The 19,964-nt window shown below is 40.0% G+C and overlaps 1 protein-coding gene across 2 annotated transcripts; it reads right to left on the minus strand.

Annotated features, from left to right (window-relative positions):
- Positions 1–2,333: 2,333 nt before the first annotated feature.
- On the minus strand, positions 2,334–19,812 carry Atp5pb (ATP synthase peripheral stalk-membrane subunit b). Of its 2 annotated transcripts, XM_059266037.1 has the most exons (8): positions 19,673–19,733; positions 19,365–19,401; positions 15,048–15,323; positions 14,232–14,377; positions 11,851–12,014; positions 9,411–9,536; positions 3,869–4,048; positions 2,334–2,727 (listed from the first exon to the last, which is right to left on the minus strand). In XM_059266037.1, the coding sequence occupies exons 3-8, from the start codon at positions 15,122–15,124 to the stop codon at positions 2,650–2,652; spliced, it is 771 nt and encodes a 256-aa protein (XP_059122020.1). In that variant the 5' UTR covers positions 15,125–15,323; positions 19,365–19,401; positions 19,673–19,733; the 3' UTR covers positions 2,334–2,649. The 2 variants fall into 2 exon arrangements, with proteins under 2 accessions (XP_059122020.1, XP_059122019.1); XM_059266036.1 differs by lacking the exon at positions 15,048–15,323 and having other exon boundaries at positions 19,673–19,812.
- Positions 19,813–19,964: the final 152 nt, after the last annotated feature.

Genomic DNA, 19,964 nt, shown 5'->3' on the forward strand with positions numbered 1-19,964 from the left:
CTGTACTGTATCCACTGTCCAATACTGTGGACATATAAGGATGAATGTAGAATTATGCACAAATGAGTTTCTGAATTTGGGGTGCTTATGGACATCAGAAAGATTGGGAGAGCAGTTGGGTACACAAATCTGGGATTCAGGAAACATCCTGATTTGCATGGTAGATAATGAGTTCTGGGGTCTGGGCTGCAGCTCAGTAGAACGTTTATTTACAGGTCCAAGGTTGGGGGCTCAAATCATAGCACCTTAAGAACACACATAAGCCGGGCGGTGGTGGCGCACGCCTTTAATCCCAGCACTTGGGAGGCAGAGCCAGGCAGATCTCTGTGAGTTGGAGGCCAGCCTGGGCTACCAAGTGAGTTCCAGGAAAGGCGCAAAGCTACACAGAGAAACCCTGTCTCGAAAAGCCAAAAAAAAAAAAAAAAAAGAAAAGAAAAAAAAAAGAACACACATAAAACCTAAAATCACACTATTCCTCAGTGTTAATCATTTCTCTCCTTTTGAGGTGGAACATCTCTTGTGGTTAGGTAACACTACCTGACAAATCCTGGCCAGTGGATTAAAGATTTAACTGTTAATGCATGACCTCTTCTGACTGTTCCCTTCATAGGGCTCTTATGGAGGCTGTGATGAGCTAGTGAGACTGACCTAGGTCTAAACGTAGATCTGAGTTTTCTACATGGAGGACAGTTTCTCTGGACACCCAAATCTACACAAGATTCTCTAAGCAAAATCCAAATTCTTCCATGTTAAGCTCCTTAAATTTGGGGAAATTTTGTACACTGGTCATCTTGATTACATTTGTGATGTAGACAAGCAAGCCATCTGTATACATGTGATAGAAACTGTGGGTCTGGGTACTATCAAAGGTAGAAAATGAAGTACAATTCTGAGGATGGGACTTGGCGGAACTGCAGTAATTAGGAGAGCCAGAACAGACAGTGGAGTTGGTTAAGGGAACTGAGAAAGTGATGAGAGAAACGGCATGAATAGCCAGGTACTTGAGGCCAGAGGAGGGATGAAAGAAAAAGCGGTGGCCAAGTGTCAAATGTCACTTAAGAGGTCAAATATGAGGACTGGAGAAAACATTGGATTTGGAATTAAGACATTGTAATCTTTCTGGCTAGAGCATTGGTGTAGTAAGGTTAGGGTCTTTGCAGATTTTGTATTTCTCCAGATACCACTGTAATTCATCACAGGATATTCATGAGCCCCTGAGCTGGACTAAATCCATGCCATATGTATGTGCCTATCATCCAGTTTTTAAAAAAGATTTTGCTTTAGGCTGTGTGTGGGTATGTGCACTTGAATGTAGGTGCCTGTGGAGGCCTGAGGCATTAGATACCCTGGAGTTTACAGGTGGTTGTGAACTGCCCAATGTGAGTTGGGGACCAAATTTGGGTCTTCTGCAAGATCAGTATGTGTGTTATTAATTACTGAGCCTGTTCTCCAACCCCACCATCCTCATTTTGACATCAGGAACACTTGCATGGTTCAATGTCTCAATTACTTATCCTTTAACCCCACTGTCTAGATTTCAACAAAAATTACTGGCAGAAGACTTCTGAGCTATGAACCTGAATTCATACTTTCAGTTCTCTTACTCAACCTGAAAATTTGCTTACTATTGACTTTTTCTACACAAAGTGCTCCACTCTACTTTCTGACTCCAAAATCCTCTTTTTCTCTGCCATTCCTGATCAACTTCTTTGAACACTGGTATTCTTTTATGGCTCTTTATTCAGTATTATGCTCTCTCCTGGAACATCCCATAAGCAAGATATGAATTAGTTCAATGCCATCTCTAAAACTCTGCAACATATATGTATGTACATGTGGGTTTGTGTGGAGGTGAGAAGACAACCTCTGGTGTCTATCTTGCCTGGCATCTTGTTTGCTGCTGTGTATACCATCATGGGCTACAAGCTTCTGAGGATTCTCGTCTCTGCCTCTCATCTTCTTCACAGGAGTGCTGTGATTACAGATGTGTGCTTCTGCACCCAGCTCTTACATGGTTCTGGCTTCTTTTTTTTTTTTTTTTTTTTTGGTTTTTTTCGAGACAGGGTTTCTCTGTGTAGTTTTGTGCCTTTCCTGGATCTCGCTCTGTAGACCAGGCTGGCCTCGAACGCACAAAGATCCGCCTGCCTCTGCCTCCCGAGTGCTGGGATTAAAGGCATGCGCCACCACTGCACCATCTGAAGTCAGGTACTCATGAATGCATGGCAAGAACCCTTTACCCACTGAGCTACCTCCAGCAGTCAAAGACGTTTTTTAATCATATAATTCTTACTCATAATAAATGAAGTGCTATTTCAGAGTATAAAACTTATAAATTCTGTTTCAAATGTTATTTTATTGCAAGACGGTATAACTTGTTACAAGTTTAAACCATAACTTGGTAATTTCTGTCAGGCAGCAAGTTGCTGCAAATTACTAATTCAAAAGTGATCACCAGACAACTCCAGATACACAGCAAGGATCAGAAATACCTGACTGGCCAACAGTGTTAAGTCACTAAATCAATCTCGATCATTTTTCAGGAAAGGTACACTGTAATTTCAATAGACAGCAATACAGAAGAGTTCTTCACATAGACTAGTTCCCATTTAAGTTAACTCTCTCTGGCCATCTCAACTGAGATAGATACATTCACATAACTGGCTGAGCTTGAGCCTTCTTTGCAAGCTGCTTTAGATCCGCAATGCACTTGGCAATGGTCTCCTTTTCCTGTGACAAGGAAAGAGAAATGTAGTTAGTTATCTCAAGAACATGTAAAGGGGGTATAATTCCTACTAGAACAGAACCTCAAGATTATTGCTTAATGTGGAAAGCTTACTAATTCCCTGGCCGACAGCTTTTATGAGTAAAACCTACAAAGAATTTAAGGCCAGATATGTCAGTAACACCTTTACCTGATGTTAGTTTGGGTAATCAGAGCTCATTGAAAAAGATCAACCAACAAATACTAGTAATACAGAAATATTAATAATGAAAATAATTGGAGCTGAGAGATGGCTCAGCAGTCAAGTGCACTTCCTACTCTTCGAAAGGACCTGAATTTGGTTTTCAGCACCCACATCAGGTGGCTTACTGCTGTCTATAACTTCAGCTCCAGAGGATTTGAGGTTTCTGGTCTCCATAGGCACCTGCATTCATGTGTATGTACACATACATGCACCCCTACTAAAAATACCTATTATAAATAAACCTTAAAAAAATAATTATCAGTCTCTTTCCTATACATCTTTGGGTATTTTCTAAGTTTTTAAAATAAGATAGTTATTACAATCCATCAAATTCTGACAGACCATGCTTTCTTCTTTTTCATCATCTTTAAAAAAAAAAAAAAGATTAATTTTATGTGTATGAGTGTTTTGTCACTGGGGTAGACTTTGAGGTTTCAAAAGCACATGCCAGGACTAGTCTTTTTCTTGTGGATCAGATATAAGCTCTCAGTTAATGCTTGGTGCCGTGCCATGCCTGCCTGCCTGCCTGCTTGCCTGCCTGCTGCCCGCCATGATGTCATGGACTCTGCTACCCTCTGGAACTGTGAGCCCCAAACAATCTTTCTTTTATAAGTTGGCTTGGTCATGGTACTTTGTCAAAGTAGTAGAAAAGTAACTAAGACAGCAGGCAAAGACACTTGCCTCCAAACCTGAAAACTTCCTGAGTGCCATCCCAGGGAACTGCATGGTAGAGGGAAAGAACTGTCCTGTCCTGCCCCTCCACCTCCCCACCTCAAGTTATCCTCTGACATCTACATGGGTGTCATGGCATCAGCATGCTCGCGCGCGCGCACACACACACACACCAGCACATTATTGTCAGGGTACCAGTCCAACCATAGAAACCACAAAATGTCATGTACCTGCTGTGCAGAAATGCTCTCCACCACATTCTTCTCCACCCAGTTTATCATGTGCTCTTCTTCCTTGCGACGCAGCATGTCCTGTACAGAAATATGGTAGTCCAGGCGATTCTTTACCTCCTTATATGCTCTATATAGTCGTTCCCGGTAGGTGACTTCCAAGGCCAAGGCAATATTATTCTGAGGGGAAGAATTAAGAAATGGTTTCATTTAATTAAGAAATGTTGTTTGCACACATGAAGGAACATTTCTGTTTCGGGGGCTTTGCCAGCTAGCATACTCCATTTCTCACGTTTATGTGAAATTCTTTTAATATGCAGGTAGTAAACAGCATGTGGCAAATATTTACCAAGCATGGCACAGACTACCATTTTCTTGCATTTCTTACGTTCTTCCCTGTGGTGATATTTTATTTGTATGTTAATAAACAAAGTTTGCCTGGAGATCAGAGGACATAGATAGCCAGCCATAAACAAAAGTCAGGTGGTGGTAGCACACGCCCTTTATCCGATCACATGGTGAGCAGAGTTTCTGTGCGTTCAAGGACACAGCCAAGCACGGTGACACATGCCTTTAATTCCAGTATCAACCATAGAGACCTGGAGGTCTGTATAGACAGGCGGTGACAAGGAAGTGAGGTGGCTGGGCTAAGAGCCAATGAGAAGGCAGAACAACAAGGCAATAAAGGCACAGATTAGACAGGAAGAAGCTGGTTCTCTTGGGAAGCTATGGCAGCGTGGTGAGCTAAGGTTAGCTAATGACGCTCACTGTTTCTCTGATCTCTACCGCTTTCGCCCCTGTATTTGGCTCTGTGTTTCTTATTTAATAAGACTGTTTAGAAATTTGTCTACATCTGATGCCCAACTTGTTGGTATGAATTCGCAAAAAAGTTATTTGCCTGTGGCCTTGTGGGTCCCAGCACTCGAGCTACACGTTGCTGGTTGCAGTGGCGCATGCTTGGTAGGATTTGCTGAAGGAAGCAGAGGCAGGAGGATCCTGAGTTTGAGGCCAGCCTAGGAGGCTTGCTGAGAAGCTGCAGCTGGGGCCAGGCCACAAATGGTGGTGGTGGGACCATGGAGGCAGTGGCTGCTGTTCCATGTTGCTGGCTGCTTCTCATCGTGTTGGTGACTGTGGTGATGCTGCTACCTGGGACGAAGAGTTTACCGCTGCTTGTTCAGAGAAGAATTACCAGGACCATCATGTTACAAGAAAGCATCAGCAAAGGTTAGTTCGGAGAAGTTTGTTGAGGCAAGTGGTGGGGAGAAATTGCTGTGAAGACACTCTCTTCTAGGGAAGAATGCTCGTGGTTCCAAGAAACAGACATTTATCGGACTGTGATTGCTTCAAACCACAGAGGAGGCAAAAAAAAAAAAAAAAAAAAAAAATTTCTGCAGGAAACCATGACCACACCTAACAGCAACTTTGAAATCTTCAAAGAGATGATGGGATCCCCACAATGACAATTCCATATGGACTATGATAAAGCCATTAAACTGATTAACACCACTGAAAGATCTGCTTTGGACTACAAACTACTCAGGACAATTTTGAGATGGTTAGCTAAGATGATTCAGATTCAGACTACTTGAGCAAGGACTTGAGACAAATGCCCTGCATTTTCCCATTATCTGAGACTGGACAACAAATAATACAGCTAACTCTCCCAGGACCTGACAATTAACCCAAAAACTTTCTTTTCAGGATCCCCTAAAGATGTTTTTGCCCCCAGAAAGCAGGAAGTTATTTTAAGAAAACGACACCCACATTTCCAAGAGGTTGGGTGGGTGGTTTTTGGTTGTTTAATCAGTTATGGATATTGTCATTGTTTACGATGGTTGGTTACAAGTTGTTAATTGTTAATGGTCAAAAAAAAAAAAAAAAAAAAGGCTAAACAAAGGAGATTAGATTTAGATTTCTTGTTAAAAAAATATAGGTAAGAGGTAGATTATTGAACTACTCTGAAAAAAAAAAGAAATAACAGAATAAAAGGGTAGATTATTAAATCTACTCTGAAAAGAAAAAAGGGAAGATATAAAAATGATAAGATAAAATGTAGATTTTTGACTCTACTCAGAAAAGAAAAGAGAGAATATGAATATGATAAGATAAAAAGGTAGATTGTTGAATCTACTGTTAAAAAGGAACTACTTGTTTTAAATAGGATAAGTAATAAAATTTTTTGTCTGAGTTTGTCAACTGTTAAAGGACTGGACATATATAAATAAAATGGAGTTTTTTGTCTGAATCTGTCAAATGTTAATGGAATGGACATTGTTAATGTAATTCTTAACTGTATATATATTGTACATACTTATTGAATATAGTTATAAGCTTCTTTTATTGTTTTAGACAAAAAAGGGGAAATGGGGTGATATTGTGTCCCCAAATATATTGTGCACCGTAATAAACTTATCTAGGGTCAGAGAACAGAACAGCCACTAGACAGACACAGAGGCCAGAAAATGGTGGCACACACACCTTTAATCCTAGCATTCTGGAGTCAGAGATCCATCTGGATCTCTGTGAGATCAAAGCCACACTGCAAACAGCCAGGCATGATGACACACACCTTTAATCCCAGGAAGTGATGGCAGGAAGCAGAAAGGTATATAAGGCATGAGGACTAGGAACTAGAGTCTTGTTAAGCTTTTAGGCTTTTGAGCAGTTCAGCTGAGATCCATTCAGATGAGGACACAGAGGCTTCCAGTTTGAGGAAACAATATCAGCTGAGGAATTGGCGAGGTGAGGTTAGCTGTGGCTGGTTCTGTTTTTCTGATCTTTCAGCACTCACCCCACCTGGCTCTGGGTTTGTTTTTATTAATAAGAACTAACAATTCGTGTTACACTTCCCCAGAAATATTTAACACACCCAACAGAGATACATGCATACACGTATTACTTTCCTTATGTTATATTACCCACCACAATTTTAAAATACACTGGAGTCTAGTATACTTGTGTTCCAGGATTCATTTACCCAAGATCTGCTAATAGGTTAGGCTGTTTCCGATCTTTTCTACTACAAATAGCTACCCCCGCCCCCCCCCCCCCCTGTGTGTGTGTGTGTGTGTGTGTGTGTGTGTGTGTGTGAGAGAGAGAGAGAGAGAGAGAGAGAGAGAGAGAGAGAGAGAGAGAGAGAGAGAGAGAGAGGGGAGAGATATTTATCTTACGTTTGAATGGTAGTTTGTATTTTCTGAGTAATGTTCTAAACATTCTTGTGTTTGTGTCAATTTAGTCAAGTTTTAGAAATACATCATGGGGTATCAGTGTATCTATTTTACAGAGAGAAACTGAGGCCGAAGTTGAACTTGCCCAAGGTTACAGAGCTAATAAATTATGAAACTAAGATCTGAACACAGGCAATCAGGCTATAAAGCCCCATACTCTTAAGATCTGTTCTTTGCTAACTGTCAAAACCAATTTGAAGGCTATCTGCAACAAGGTTGCCAGGGTGATTCCTTTAAATACAAGTGAAACCTTATTACTCCTCTGCCTGTAACAACTTTCTTTCATTCACTTTAGGTCAAGACCTTCTATAGAAACATGAATGACTTGACATTATAGTTCTTGGCTATGCTTCATTTTAGGTTATTTAGACCCTAAATTGCCATTTATTATCACTTTATCTATGACCCAACACCCTTGTGACTATTAGGTAAATACTTAGGAATGTACAGACAGATCAGGTTTTATCATTTTATATATATATTTAAGGCCTAGAGAAGAGATTTTTTTGCTTTGCTGTAACTTGCCTACATAATGTTTCCACCAATGTGCTTTTATATGTTTTGATTGCATGCATGTAATTGCACTGTGTGTATATTTGTGTGCCCACAGAGGCCAGAAGAGAGTACTGGAACCCTTGGAACAGGGGTTACAGATGTAAGCCATCATGTGTGTGCTGGGAACCGATCCTGGGTTCTCTGCAAGAGCAGCAATTGCTCTTAACTGTTGAGCCACCTCTCCAGTGCCTCTACCAATGTATTTGAAAAATGTCTTGATTTAGAACTTCTTTTGTTCTGTTACTAAAGTGATACTATATTGGAGCACAGTATTTGGGATAACCTGAATCTGTTCTGGGGTCACTCGTATTTAGTTCCAGAATAAACTTTCTCTTATTCCTTTTAAGGTGAGAGTTATCTTTTGTGTAGACAAAATACTATGCAAATACTATTGTGTAGTAAATACTATGAAGACATAAATTTCTTGCTCTTTCTTCACACCTTGCCTTGACCACAGTATCCAGATAAGAACTCAACAAGTATGATGCTCAGAGCAATCCTTCTGTCTCAGCCTCCTGAATAGTGGGTTATAGGTGTGAACCATCATACCAAGCTTGGCTTTAACATTTTCTGAAGTTTATAAATATTCATATGCTTAATGAATCCAATTAGTAAGAGTGTAGATTCTTAAGTCTTCAAGAGACCAAACTCTATAGGGCTTGAAATGGGTGAAAAAAACAAGTGAGTGGTGCATGGGGTAAGGAAACTTGAGAACCAGTGGCCTAGATCCTTATTATTAGTATTTTAGATACTTTATGTCAGTATCTGTTTTCATTGCATGCATGCTGTATGTATGTGTGTAACATGCATGCCGCCTGTAGAAATCAGAAAAAGGTGTGTGATTCCTCGAAACTGGAGTTAAGAATGGCTGTGAGCCACTATGAGGAACTGAACCCGAGTTTTCTGAAAGAGCAACAAGGGGTTGGGGATTTAGCTCAGTGATAGAGCGCTTGCCTAGCAAGCGCAAGGCCCTGGGTTCGGTCCTCAGCTCCGGAAAAAAAGGCCCTGGGTTTGGTTCTCAGCTCCGGAAAAAGAGAAAGAAAAAAAAAGAAAGAAAAAGAGCAACAATGTTCTTAACTGCTGAACCATCCCCACATGTGTGCTTATATAATGTAAAATTTCAGTATGAGACATCTTACCTTTAAATATCAGGCATAAGATACTAGGCTCAAAGAAAATAATGACAAAATACCCTACATGTTTCTAATTTTAAAACCTAATTAAGCTCTGGGTACAATGAAAAGCTCTACTGCTTTCTAGACAGCTTTTTTGAATGTATGTTAAGGATCAAATTATCTAACGGCAAATGTTAAGATTTTCTTATTCAAGTATGTACAAAATGCAGAGTGTATTTCACCTTTGGCCTTTCTTACACAGTGCATGCCTTTTTAAAAAGGAGCCCTAACTTATTATTTATTTTCCTTTTGTATGGATTCAAAGAGTGTTCTTTCACACTTTATATTGTTTCTAATTTTAGAACAATCCTAAGTATTTTTTTCACTTAGCAGTTCTTAAATATCTACATAATTGTAATTGTCAACTTCTAGGCAAATCTTCGTTTCTATATAAAATAAGGCCCATCTTAAAAATTTAATCATTCCTCAAAATATTCTGACTTTTTGGTAGTGTTAGACTTTCTTGTACATGGAAAGGAAGTGATCTACTGTTGAGCTACATCCCAGACACTAATTTTTGTTTCTGTTTTTGTCTTGGTCCACCCACAAGTGTCTTCCCCACCCTTAGAAGGTGCTGAAACCTACCCTCTGAACATCGAAGAGGTAGTGGCGCTTCTGAACCAGCGCCTGCTGTGCCTTCTCCATGTCAATTGCATCCTGGATCTGTTTTATGCTTGCTTGCTTGACTTCTTCCAGTTGAGCGATTTTTTCCTGTAATTATATTACAATGTCAGCGGAAACACAAACGGTACCAAAAAGATTCATTTTATGCTTTCTCAGTTTTAGCCTTCGTTTATAAAAACGCCCACAAGAAAGACATACACAGGGAAACACACAAATCTTCAAAAGTATTACCTGTAAGAGTTACGTATCATTGAATAAGAAAGATCAAGGAAGGAGGGTGTAGGATTAATTCAAACTAAGGATGTATGAAAAAGCCATACAAAAACTTGCTACTCTGTAAGATAATTAATGTATTATAATAATAATGATAATAATAATAATAATAAAAGAGCTTGAACAAAGATACCCTGCATAGGTGGGCCATACTGCTCCTAGAAGCCATAGGTTATTAAACAAATACCCCAGTGCCACGTGTGAGATACTAAATTGTTGGTTAGGGAGGCTCCAAGGGCCCCAATACAGTCAGTCTATTTCCATTGCTCTTGACTGAGCACCAGAACGAGATGGTTAAGATCCTACTGCTGAAGACACTTGGCTGCAGGACAGAGAAATCTAGTTTGAACTAAGATGGAAGCCTATTGTCTGTCGGCTAGCTTTTACAATGTCTGAAAGTGCTAGGAAGACTGCTGAGGAAGAAAAGTCATCACTGTTTTTTTTCCTGCATCTGAACCCTTCAAGCTGTAAGACCAACCTGCTATGGAAGATATATCCAATGGTACAACAATGTTTGACTACACTCTGTAAACCTAGTCAATATTCCATGGCTGAGAAGGCTGTAACATATTGTTTTTTAAATGAATACAGTGTCAAACTGCTTTCTGCATATTTATGCTATAACCATAGATTAATGCAGCTCTTGGTCTTCATCAGAGAAGCTTGTTTTCCGTGGGTGGCAATTATGAGACTCATTAACCAGTCAAAGTGCCAAGACTACATGACTGTGTAGTGCTCAGCCCTAAATGTGACATCCGTATCACTTTCACCAGAACTCAGGGAACATCAAGGGAGAGGAAGTGGAATGAATCTACGAGCTGGTGGCTATGGAAAATGCTGTGAGATGCTCTTTTCTGGACATGACATTAATGTCATTGCACTAATGAATTCACACCAGCTGGGATTATTTTACTTGTGCAAGACTGAGCTAGCTGTCAACATTCAATCATGTGGGAGGGACTCATGAAGCCCCACACTTCACTACCGGCAGTTAATAGTTGCTGAGAGTCATTTTCTTTTCTTTTTTTTTTTCTTTCTTTTTTTTTTAACCGGAGCTGAGGACTGAACCCAGTGCCTTGTGCTTGCTGAGCAAGCGCTCTACCACTGAGCTAAATCCCCAACCCCCAGGGAGAGTCATTTTCTATTACCAGTATACCCACTGGTAAGTTGCCCATGCTTCTATAAACAAACCCCCACCTATGCTCAAGCAAGCAACACTAACTAAACTACATGAGTCACAAAAACAAAAGCAGGAAAAGGACCGGTTGGAAAGAAAGGTTCAGCAGAAATGGGAGGAGGGATGGAAGAGGGTAATGAAAAATGAATCCGATCAAAGCACATATAAGAAACTGTCAGAAGGAGAATGTCCACAAGTTCAAGGTTAGCCTGGTACACACACTGATCACTAGGCTAGCAAGGCATACAGAGACCTTGTCTTAAAAAGTTAAAACAGCCAGGAGGTGGTGGCGCACGCCTTTAATCCCAGCACTCGGGAGGCAGAGCTAGGCAGATCTCTGTGAGTTCAAGGCCAGCCTGGTCTACAGAGTGAGATTCAGGACAGCACCAAAAGCTACACAGAAAAACCCTGTCTCAAAAAAGAAAAAAAAAAAGAAAAGAAAAAAAGTTAAAACAAAATTCTGTCACTAAGGAGACGGACATTAAGGGATTCAGGAATTCAAGGTCAGCCTTGAATTTACAGAAAAGTTTAAGGTCAGCCTGTGCTACATGAAAGCCCTCAACAGGGTCCCAACATCACCAACCAATGAAACACAAATGGAAGCATAGGTTTTAATTCTAAAGAAATAATTGTTCCAATTTATTCCAGTTGATACTCAATGTAGAGAATTAAACATCCTTAAAAATTTTTATTTGACAATTTTATACACATATAGTTTTTTCTACTTAAGAGTTAAATGACATTTTTAGAAATGAGAAAAAGACTAGGAAAATCTGAAGAGTTCAGTAAATTTCAATTTTATATCAAAGCAGTAACTAACTACAATATGACTGTAACCATGGTAACTATTAATTGGTATACTTTCTCCTTTAACATTCATATAAATAATATTGGATAACTGAAATGTTTATGCTATAGTCTAAAGTGGGAAACAAAGTTTAAGATTCTTACCTCATTAAGTTTATCAAGAAATTCTCCAATAGAAGCACCATATTTCTTAACCACATAGACAATCAACCCTACTACTGTTATGGTAGAGAAGGTCTCTGGGGTAATCACATATATTTCTTTGGAGAGAAAATACAAGCTGAGCCCAGTTCCAAGCACGTAGGGTCCTGGAAGAACAAAGGATTAACTCATATTTTAGATGTTATGCCTACTGTACATTTGGTTACTTCAAGGCCAAGTTAAAAATGATAATCAGATTATACACATACAGTTTAAGTAGTACACAGAGCTGAAAGAATAAAGATCTGGACTGAAGGAAATCTGTATCATAAACACTACAATCTATCAGAAATAGAAATCAAAATAATCTCTGAACTCTCTTTCCACAAAGGGAAAGGGTACCTTCTTTGAAGGGCTGATAAAAACAGAAATAATAAAAACATAAAGTACTTAGCACACAGGAACCATTCTACAAAGACAAACTGCTTTCTAGATTAATCTTTTCAGCAACAAATACTGATGACTGAATGGAAATACAGGACAGGACAAAACTATCCATTCTTTGCTGAAGAGTTATAAAAGATGTAAGAAACAAGAGAAAAAAACCCCAAATATTAAAAAATATATACATAAAAAGAATTACGTTATCAGAATTCTCAACTTCTGTAGGCAACTAATTATAATACTTCCAATATAGTTACTTAAAACAAAACAAAACAAAAAACTAGGCCATGAGTTTAGAAAGAAGAAGATTGAGGACACACAGTTTTCTTTTCTTTTTTCCTTTTTTTGGTTTTTTGAGACAAGGTTTCTCTGTGTAGCCCTGGCTGACCTCGAACTCACAGAGATCCGCCTGCTTTTGCCTCCCGAGTGCTGGGATTAAAGGTGTGTGTCACCACTACGTGGCTTCAGACTTCTTATTGAAGTCTTGCATTCTTTTTAAATTTTTTTAAAGTTGGAATTTATGGGGCTGGAGAAATGCCTTAGTGGTCAAGAACATTTGCTGTTCTTGCAGAGGGCCCAGGCCTGAATTAGCACCCACAGGGCAGGTCACAACCTTTTGTAACTCCAGTTCCAGGAGATCAAAACTCTCTTCTAGCACTGCATGCAAGTGGTGCACAGATGTACATGCACGCAAAACATACATGTAAAAATTTAAGTCTTAAAAAGTTGAAAATTTACGCTAGTGCATAGAGTGGACCTGGACTTCTCAAAAGAGTGTAACTAAAGTGACACCCTGTCTTTCACACCTCCCAGACAGTCTTGCTCTGTAGCCCTGGTTGGCACTAAACTTCCTGTGTTAGCTTCTGGCTGGGATTACAGGGATATGGCACCCTTGTCCAGCTAAGTGTCTACACTGTCATGATTTTTAAATTATAGTCTTTAGAAGACAAATATTTGTATTAACATTCTCCTTGGTATCTTACCAGATGTTAGGATGGGACATAAGGCTTGTAAGAACAGCACTGTAGTCTGAGTAGCAGTAGGGACAAATACTGTGAACATGTATTACAAGAGTAAGAGTTACAGTCCCAACCATATAGAACCCAGATTTCTCAAAGTTTCAGGCTTCTCCCCAACCTCACTGTCTTTAGTGAATATATTTAAAATATGAGTTTTAAAAAAAGGCCCATTGTATTAACATTTTAATGATTTATGAATATCTTGAAGACACTTATTTTCTTCCATTTCAAATAAGGAAATGCTATTTTAGGTCAGTCTAGGGCTAAAAACAAATTTTGGGTTTCCGGTGTTCCATGAAAGTAAGGCAGTGTGTAGAGACAAAAGAAAGCTAACTTAGCCACGGGACCTAACTTCCAATCCAGTTCAGCCACAAGTGGGGTAAGACACCCTTGCAAACCACTTTTCTAGTGGTGAATAACGAAAGCGAAATCAGTCATTATAAAAAAATATGATTCTGAAAGTTTATGCCTTTTTATAAAAACAACTGATGAGGGAAGGTGTTCCTACTTGTTAAGACATGCATGTGAACGTGCACACACACACTCCTCTCTCTAAGTCTCTACTGCCTTATTTCTATTCATAGTTCCCTTTATTGTCTAACAGTATAACATACAGGTACTCATTTAAAAATTTTTTATCCTATAATACATGTTCCACAATATCAGACACTTAAACTTAGTTCATTATTGTATGGTTAGAACAATATCAGGAATAAATCAAAGAAATTAGCATGATTAGCATGTCAATAAATGGAAACAAAGCTACAAAAGTAAATTAAAATCCTGAAACAAAATTTATCTCAAAGAGAAGTTGAGCAAATTTTTTTTTTTTTTAATATATGGAATCACTACTTTCTGAAAAAAGGACTTGACTTTAATGGTACCACTCAAATATAATACTAAAGACCAGACAATGCCCACCTGTTACACCAGTTTTAGGGTAAAGGAACTGGAAAAATTCTTCAGGGATCAGCCCTAGACGTACTTTTCCTCCATATTCGGGAAGAGGTGGTACAGGGGCAAGACGTGGCTGTCCAGTGTGAAAGACCTTTGTTGCCTGCAATACCCTACAAGCAATCATTATACAAATTAAAAACCAATTTTCAGAGAAAACACAATGTACAAACAAACAATTAACAAAAACAATGAATGGGGATAAAGACTGAGGTATTTCCTACTGTCACAAAAGAAAGAGAACAGACAGAAATAGGAAGGTCCAGGGCAGTGACTTAAGACTCTACTGAAATCTTTGTATAACACTATGGAGCATTTACCAAGGACTTGATATGTGTCAATCAGGAGCAATGAAACACAAGAGAAAGGACCAGAGCCAGATGCCATGAGTTAAAATCTTAAACCAACTACTAGACTTTGAGCAAAGAATCTGAAGTTTAAAAATATCTTTCTATTCTTCCTTTTTGTATTGTTTGTGTCTGCACACATGCACACCACCACACACGTGAGGGTCAGACAACAACTTTCAGTTGTTTCTCTCCTTCAGCTACGTGAATCTGGGAACAGAACTCGGGTAGACCTGTCAGGTTTACTGGCAGGTAGGTATCTTAACCTGCTAAGTCATCTTACCAGCACCTAGAACTGAAGTTTGTGTAATCTCAGATTTCTTTATGGAAGGAATAAAACATATACTTTACAGGGCTATTATGAAGACTGAATTAATATATGTAACATTCTTAGAATGGAACTTGTCACATGGTAGGGTTCCACATGAATAGTTACCTCAATGCCAATGCTGCTGTAGGCAATCTGATAGTGAGAATGTTGACTCTGAATATTCTCTTTGATGGACTGCTCATCACTATGTGACATAGGCCTTTTCAGTTTGCCAAGGTTACCTCAGTTGAAGCCTTCATTTTCTTTCTTAAACTATTTTAACATCCCCAAACATGATGGCTCTTCTTGTCAAATATTCCTTAAATGTAGCTCCTTCTTTCATATTACTGCCAATGCTTCTAAACATGAATCTGACATGAAAACTCTTCATCAGGTTCTCTTCTGTTTACAGAAAACAAAACTATATAGCACAGCTGACCCAGTTCCTGCAAACTGAGCATCTTCATTTTTCTTTAGTGCCTTACCTCTACTCATATGTAACTATTCATCTCTCTCAAAAACAAGCCCTCGCCTTATACTGCTTCTTCTTCTTGGTATGCCTTTTATTTAATGATAGCCAAATCCAAACAGTCTTCCAGATACCTCAAAGCATATCCTCTACAAAGACAAGCTTCAACAAATTATGCTGGGAAAAAATGGATATCTATTTCCCAGCCTATACAAAAACCTATCCCAAATGTAACAAAACCTTTAAGACAAACACAGGCAAGTACTTTCTGTGGGTGCTAATTGCTCAGGAAATAATGCCAACAACTGACATGTAATTTTATACAATTAAAACTCTTCTTCACAGCAAAGGAAATAAATAAATGAAGAGACAGCTACAGAATGGGAGAAAATCTTTGGTAAGTACAGCTAACAGAATTAGTATCTATAAAATAAGACAAAACAAAACAAAACAACCCCTTAAATTTAAGAAATACAACCAAGTCAATAAATGAGCCAAGGAAATGGACAATATTCAAAAGGTGAGTAATAAACATAGAAAAAGGCTGAGCCTAGACCTTTAATCAAGCACTGGGGAGGTAGAGGTAGGGGAGCTCCTTGAGAGCAGCCTGATCTACACAGCAATTTCCAGGCCAGCCAGGGCTACAGAGGGAAGCTCTGTCTCAAAGAAAAATGGTTCAATATCACCAGCCAACAGGGAAATAAATAAAAACAAAACAAAACAAAACAAAACAAAACAAAAACCCACACTGAAGCTAGCATTGTGGTGCATGTCTTTAATCCCAGCACTCAGGAGGCAGAGGCAGGTGAATCTGAGTTCGAGGCCAGCCTGGTCTACAAAGTGAGTTCCAGGACATCGCAAGGGCTGCACACAGAGAAATCCTACCTCAAAAAAACGAAAGCCCCCCCCCTCCAAAAAAAAAACCCAACCAAAATAAACATTGTCTCCCTCCTCTCCAATCAACATCTGAGGCAGGTGGGAAAGCCAGCTCTGAGGTCATAGGAGCAGGAGAGGTGTCCCTGTCACTAATCAGCTATAGCACTTAGGAGAGTGGCCCCTAAACCAGCCTGGGCAATACAGCAGAGCTGATCCTGAAGGTGTAGGTGTGGGAGAACTGACCCCAGGACATGAAAGCAGAACTGACTCAGCCCCATGCTCATCCTGTAAGGGGTGAACTAGCCAGGACAATGCAGGAGAGCTCACCCTGGTGGTGAGAACAAGGGAGAGCTGGTGGGCTGACCAATCCTGCAACTACTCAGGCCCAGAACCAGTTATGAATTAGCCCACCCCAATATCCACCTCATCTGTGATCTGCTGGAGCATGTGAAGGGACAGGTCCTGCAGACCCAAAGCTGCAGGATCTCCAAGACACAGGGCAACAGCAGAATAACCAACAGGAGTTCCAGTGAGGGCCTAGCAGTGTAGCAGATAGTGTGACAGAAACCAGAGGCCTCCAACCAGACCAATGACTTGCAACGAACACTTGCAAGTCAAGATATATGGATAAAAGGGTGTACTGCATGACTCACTGTCACACTACAGCTTCCATGATGAGATTGATTTTTCCTTCTCTTTTTTTCCTCTTAAATTTTATTTTATTTTGGGGAGGGAGTGATACAAGGGCAGAGGGTAGATACAAAGGGACGGGGAAATGAATGGGATAGAGATGCATGATATAAAAGACACAAAGAATAAATAAAAGAAAGTTAAAAACAAACAAAAAAACCCCACCACATTGAGACTCATTCCAGTCAGAATAGAAATTATTAAGCCAAATAACAAATGCTGGTGAGGACATAAGGAAAAAGAGAAACCTTATACGCTGCTGGTGGGGGATGTAAATTAGTCCAGCCCCAAAATCAATAGGAAGGGCCCATAAAAAACTGAAAATAGATAATATCACTCAGCTATATACCCCTGTATATTTAAGCTAAGGACTGCAAGTCAGCATACCACAGAAATACTTGTACATCAGTGTTTATTGCATCACTATTCACAATAATTACATTATGGAAGAAATCTAGGTGTCTGCGAACAGAGGAATGGACAGAGAGAATGTGCTATATGCACAATGAAATTTTATTCAAGTATACAGAATGAGACTATGTTGTCTGCAGGAAAATGGACATAATTGGAGATTACCATATAAGACAAATTCAGTCTCAGGAAGATAAAAATATCATGTTTTCTTTCATTTGTGGATATTAGATTTTATAGAGGTACATAAAGTCATGTCCATAACATGAAAATGGGAGCCAAACTGTACAAAAGAATGAAGAGGACTAATGAGAGGACAGAAATGAGAAAAAAGATAGTAGATGAGCATGGGGGTGGGGCGCTAGGCTTGCTCAAGGTACATTATATACTTGTATAAAAATGTCCTTATAAAAGTCAGTACTTCATACAATGAACATATGACAATTAAAATTGAGCTTAGCTGAAAAGATGGCCCAGCAGTCAAGAGTGCTTGCTGTTCTTCTACAGGACCAGAGTTTAGTTCCCAGCACCTATGCTGGATTGCTCACAAGCACCCTTAACTCCAGCTGCAGATCTAACATCCTCTTCTTGCCTTTGCAAGCATTCGTGCAGATACACTTGTGTGAAAGCAAGTGTGCACGCACACAGAAAAATAAAATTCTTAAAAAAACAAAAAACAAACAAACCAAAAAACCCAAACCCAAAGCTTGGCATTTTCCAGAGAAAAGCAAGGCTGGTATGACTGGAATATAAAGCTAAAGGGGAAGGTTGAAGAAGAACCAAAAGATAGGTGGGGTAGATTCAGGCTGAGTTTTCTTGGTTTTGCTAAGTTTGGATTTTATTTCAAGAGGAATATGAGCTCTGAAGGTTTTAGGTGTGAGATTGTCATAATCTCTATGCTACATGGACAATGGGCTGTACTGGGATAAAACAGAAGTTAAGACTAAAGGGCTAATGAAATTGCCCATTCAAAACCATTGGCTGCTCATGCCATAATAATGGTGGTAGGCATAGTCAGTCAAAGAATAATCTCCGGGCTGAGCACTGCTGATGTACTAGAATGGAGTGTGACAGAGGAGAAATGAAGGCTGCTTCTTGTATCTTCTCTATGCAATTCACTTATCACTTGTGCCATAATACATACTTGCCAGTGCCAAGGATCACACCAAGGGTACATTTCCAGCATACAGCTATTTTTCAATGTTTGTATGGAGTGATTTTTCTATAAGATGAAAGCAGTCAATGACAGTTTCACTTTATTGCACACACAAGACATTTACACCTAAATGAAGCCACTTTTTTTTTCCCAAGCATTTTGTAGTCATTTAACTGTGGAAGCTTCATGATTAAATTTAGGAGTTACAATGTTTTACACACACCGATATGTTTTAAGAAAAGAATTTTAACTGCAACAGCGCCAACATTTCTAAGTACACACAATGTACCAAGCACTGTTTCCTGAGTTTTACAAGAACTAAGTCTCTTATGTCTCATAATCCATAATATATGGCTCTAAGCGACAAGTGAGTGGAGGAGCCAAGTGTACCCCGCTCCACCTCTGGAGCCTGTAAACTGTTCTATGCAGCTGTCCTGACTCCAGTTGTTGTGAGCTCCGTGAAGATGCACTGTCCTTCTCATTCTGTGATCGTCAAGATAAACATTTCCCAATTAATGCATGATTTCTGACTCCTGATACGGCAACAGAAGACTGAAATCTGGGAGACACCCAAAACAACATGCTTTATTTTGTTACATTTAATCAGGTCTGTTCTTGGGTGTAATCTAGTAACTGATTCAGAGCTGTGTGTCCCTGAAGGTCACTCACTGTGAGGGGCGAGAGTTACCCTCTTATGTGTCTGTCACAGAGGGAGATGAGAACGTTCAAGGCAACTAGAATAAGCGTCTGAGTGAAGATTTAGGCTCGTCAAAATGAAGGAAAACGGTCATTTCTGGCTTAAAGCTAAGGAAACCGAGTAATAAAACGCGGTGACACTTACCCTGGTCCCAGGACAGCCGCGTTTTTCAGACACGGGGCTGCAAACATACAAGGCGCAGGTTAGTAAAGCCAAGGTGAAATTCAGTTTCTACCTTTCTCGGTCTCCTCGGTCTCCGCGAGACGGGGTCCCTACGCCCATGCATGCCTCCTTGACGTCCCCCCGAGATCCTACATTGTCAGGCAGCTCGGCTCTCTCCTCTGCTCAGGCCCAATCGTCGCTGTCCTTGCTTCACCCACTTTCCGCTTCCCTGGGACCCTAGCTTCTTCCCAGTCATCCTGACAGGCCAGCCCGGGGTCTACGTCTCTCACCCGCTGTGGCGGCGGCAGAAAGTACCACCCGGGACAGCATGGTCCGCAAACGCCCAGACAGCGGTCTTCGCGTCCTTTTGACCCCAACCCGAGACTCTCAGGCCAGGAGCAAGATGGCCGCTCGCATATCTCGCGAGAAGAGAGAGGAGTAGTTTCTCTCTGCCCTGCTAGTTTTTTTTTTTTTTTTTTTTTCTCGCGAGAAGGGGGAAAAAAAAAATCTGAAATCCCGCGGCAGGAAGGGCAGAAGGAAAGCGAGCTGGAAGTGTAGACGCAATTCTCGCGAGAAGGAGAA

The sequence above is a fragment of the Peromyscus eremicus genome, chromosome 6 (assembly GCF_949786415.1).
Source record: "Peromyscus eremicus chromosome 6, PerEre_H2_v1, whole genome shotgun sequence".
Taxonomy (NCBI): domain Eukaryota; kingdom Metazoa; phylum Chordata; class Mammalia; order Rodentia; family Cricetidae; genus Peromyscus; species Peromyscus eremicus.

Coding starts and splice junctions, on each gene's coding strand:
- Atp5pb (XM_059266036.1), bottom strand. CDS start 19,712: ATGCTGTCCCGGGTGGTACTTTCTGCCGCCGCCACAGCGG. Junction 14,378..19,364: donor GCGGCTGTCCTGGGACCAGG/GTAAGTGTCACC, acceptor GATTGCTTGTAG/GGTATTGCAGGCAACAAAGG. Junction 4,049..9,410: donor ACCTCTTCGATGTTCAGAGG/GTAGGTTTCAGC, acceptor TCTTCCCCTCAG/AATAATATTGCCTTGGCCTT.